Raw genomic sequence first — 2,500 nt, 5'->3', positions numbered from 1 at the left:
CTCTCTCTCTCTCTCTCTCTCTCTCTCTCTCTCTCTCTCTCTCTCTCTCTCTCTCTCTCTCTCTCTCTCTCTCATAAGTAAATTCAAATCATACCTCAAGTTTTATTCTGTTATTTATTTATTTATTTATTTATTTATTTATTTAATTCCATGTTTTAGTGAATGAAAAGAAAGAAAACAACTTTTTTTTATTCATTCATTCATTTTGTTCCTTTTACTATTACTATCATCTTTTTTATTTACGAACAAGTAAATGAAAGAGGAGGAAAGAATAATGGACGAGAGGAGGAGGAGGAGAAGGAGAAGTAAATGAGAGGGAAGAGAAGAGAAGGAAGGAAAGATAACGATGGAGCGAAGAAAGAAGGATGTAAACAAAGTGAGGAGAATAAATGAAGAAGGAAATGAAAGTGAATGAGAAAGAAACAGTGAAAGTCAAGAGAGAAATTGGAAAACGAAAGAGAGAAAGAGAAAAAAATAGATAAAAGTTGATATTTTCTTATTTTTTTTCTATATTCTGATATTTTTTTCCGTACAGGTGGATAGGAAAATAATCAACATGGAGAAGATAGAAGGAAATTAAGAAAGAAAGTTAGTCAGTATTTTTTTATTCTATGGTGAATGAAAGCCACAAATGCAGGAGAAAGAACTGAAGGGAAAAAAAAAAGGAAGGAACAGCAAGTTACATAATATTTTCCCTGAAGGTGAAGGAAAGGAAAAAGTTGAGTTGTCTTAAGGGAAAAAGGGAGGAAAAATAGCAGTTATTATTTTTTTCCTTAACGTAAAGAAAAAAATGGCAGTGTTAAGGTGAAATAAAAGAAGGATTAAATATTTTCCTTCACTGTGACCGAATGGAAAAAAGTCGTGTTGTGCTAAGACGAAGGAGGAAAAAACTCACTTAATATTCTCCTTTATTGTGAAGAAAAGAGGAAAAAAACTTGCATTGTTTTAAGAGGAAAAGGAAAAAAGTTACCTACGTTTTCTTTTGAAGTGAAGGAGAGAAAGAAAGAAAGGGAAAACAAGAGAAAAAAGGAGACTAAGACAAAATAAAGAGAAAAGGAAAAAGGAAAAGAGAAGGAAAAGTTATCTATATTATCTTTAAAAGTGAAAGAAAAAAATATATTGAGATAAAGAAAGGAAAAAAAAATTAAAGAGAAAGAGAGAAAAAGAGATTAAAACAACGAAAGAAAAAAATACGATAAAAATATTAAAACAAAGAAAGAGAAAAAAAATATTACGACAAAAAAAAGGAAAAAAGGAAAAAAAAAGGAAACAAGATTAATTATTTCTTTCAATAGACTTTCAAACTCTTAAATGAACACAAAGTAATGGAAGAAGAGGACACAAGAGACACATTTAGACATGACTACCCACGCCTCCTTCTCCCTTCGTCTGGCCGCCCATGCACGGCCCCTCACGCCCTCCTCAGACCGTCCGCCGCCGCCCACCTCCTCCCCTGTCTCACCTGGCGCCCTTCATGAAGATCTGCTCAGGTAAAAGTGCTCTTGTTGTTGTTGTTGTTGTTGTTGTTGTTGTTGGTGGTGGTGGTGGTGGTGGTGGTGGTGGTGGTGGTGGTGGTGATGGTGGTGGTGGTGGTGTTTTGTGGTTTCTTAATTCTCTCTCTCTCTCTCTCTCTCTCTCTCTCTCTCTCTCTCTCTCTCTCTCTCTCTCTCTCTCTCTCTCTCTCTCTTCTTCTTCTTCTTCTTCTTCTTCTTCTTCTTCTTCTTCTTCTTCTTCTTCTTCTTCTTCTTTCTTCCTCTTCCTTTTCTTCTTCTTCATCATTTTAACTCATGTGCTCATCTTGTTTTAATTATTTGTCTTTCTATTGTGTTCTTTTGTATTTCCTTTTACTTTTTTTAAGCCAGCACAAGATGTCACGGTTTTGTTCCGTTTGTATCATCTATATATTAATATTTATAGTGCATTAACATTTAAACTCGTGTCTTTAATCATCGTATCTTAAGGATTTATCGTTCTTTTGTGTTCCTTTGTGTTTCCTTCTTTTCCTTTCCTTTAGCCAGCACAAAATATCACGTTTTTTTTTATTTATTTTTTATTATTTTCATTATTCATTTATTAACATTTTATATCCTAACATTTGAATCTCGTATCTGTTTTAATTATTTGTTTTTCTTTCGTGTTCCTTTGCACTTCCTTGCATTCCTTTACCTTCCGTTAACCAACATAAGATGTCACGTTTTTTATTGTTATCATTCATTTATTAACATTTTATATCTTAACATCTGAATCTCGTGTCTGTTTTAATTATTTGCTTTTCTTTCGTGTTCCTTTGCGCTTCCTTGCATTCTCCTTGACATCCTTTACCCAGCACAAGATATCACTTTATTCATTCTTTTTGTCATTTGTATTATTGGCATTTAATCAACATATTTTAACTATTTGCCCTTCATTTGTGTTCCTTTGTGCTCCCTTACATTCCTTTACCTTCCCTTAGCCAGCACAAGATGTCACTTTTTTTTATTTATTCTTATCATGTATATAT

At 33.2% G+C, this 2,500-nt stretch overlaps 1 protein-coding gene across 3 annotated transcripts in view; it reads left to right on the top strand.

Annotated features, from left to right (window-relative positions):
• Nucleotides 1-2,500, top strand: part of LOC135093521 (microtubule-associated protein futsch-like) — a 25,604-nt gene that overhangs the window by 1,684 nt on the left and 21,420 nt on the right. For 2 of the 3 annotated variants that reach the window (XM_063992832.1, XM_063992828.1), the window contains exon 2: nucleotides 536-1,490. In XM_063992832.1, coding sequence (XP_063848902.1) covers nucleotides 1,360-1,490 — 131 coding nt within the window. In that variant the 5' untranslated portion in view covers nucleotides 536-1,359. Of the gene's footprint in view, nucleotides 1-535; nucleotides 1,491-2,500 lie in introns of those variants that run through there. The other variant, XM_063992830.1, reaches the window with a different exon arrangement.

Source organism: Scylla paramamosain, chromosome 43, assembly GCF_035594125.1.
Source record: "Scylla paramamosain isolate STU-SP2022 chromosome 43, ASM3559412v1, whole genome shotgun sequence".
Classification (NCBI taxonomy): domain Eukaryota; kingdom Metazoa; phylum Arthropoda; class Malacostraca; order Decapoda; family Portunidae; genus Scylla; species Scylla paramamosain.
The sequence above is the reverse complement of the archived record's forward strand: the minus strand, read 5'-3'. Positions and strand labels throughout refer to the sequence as shown.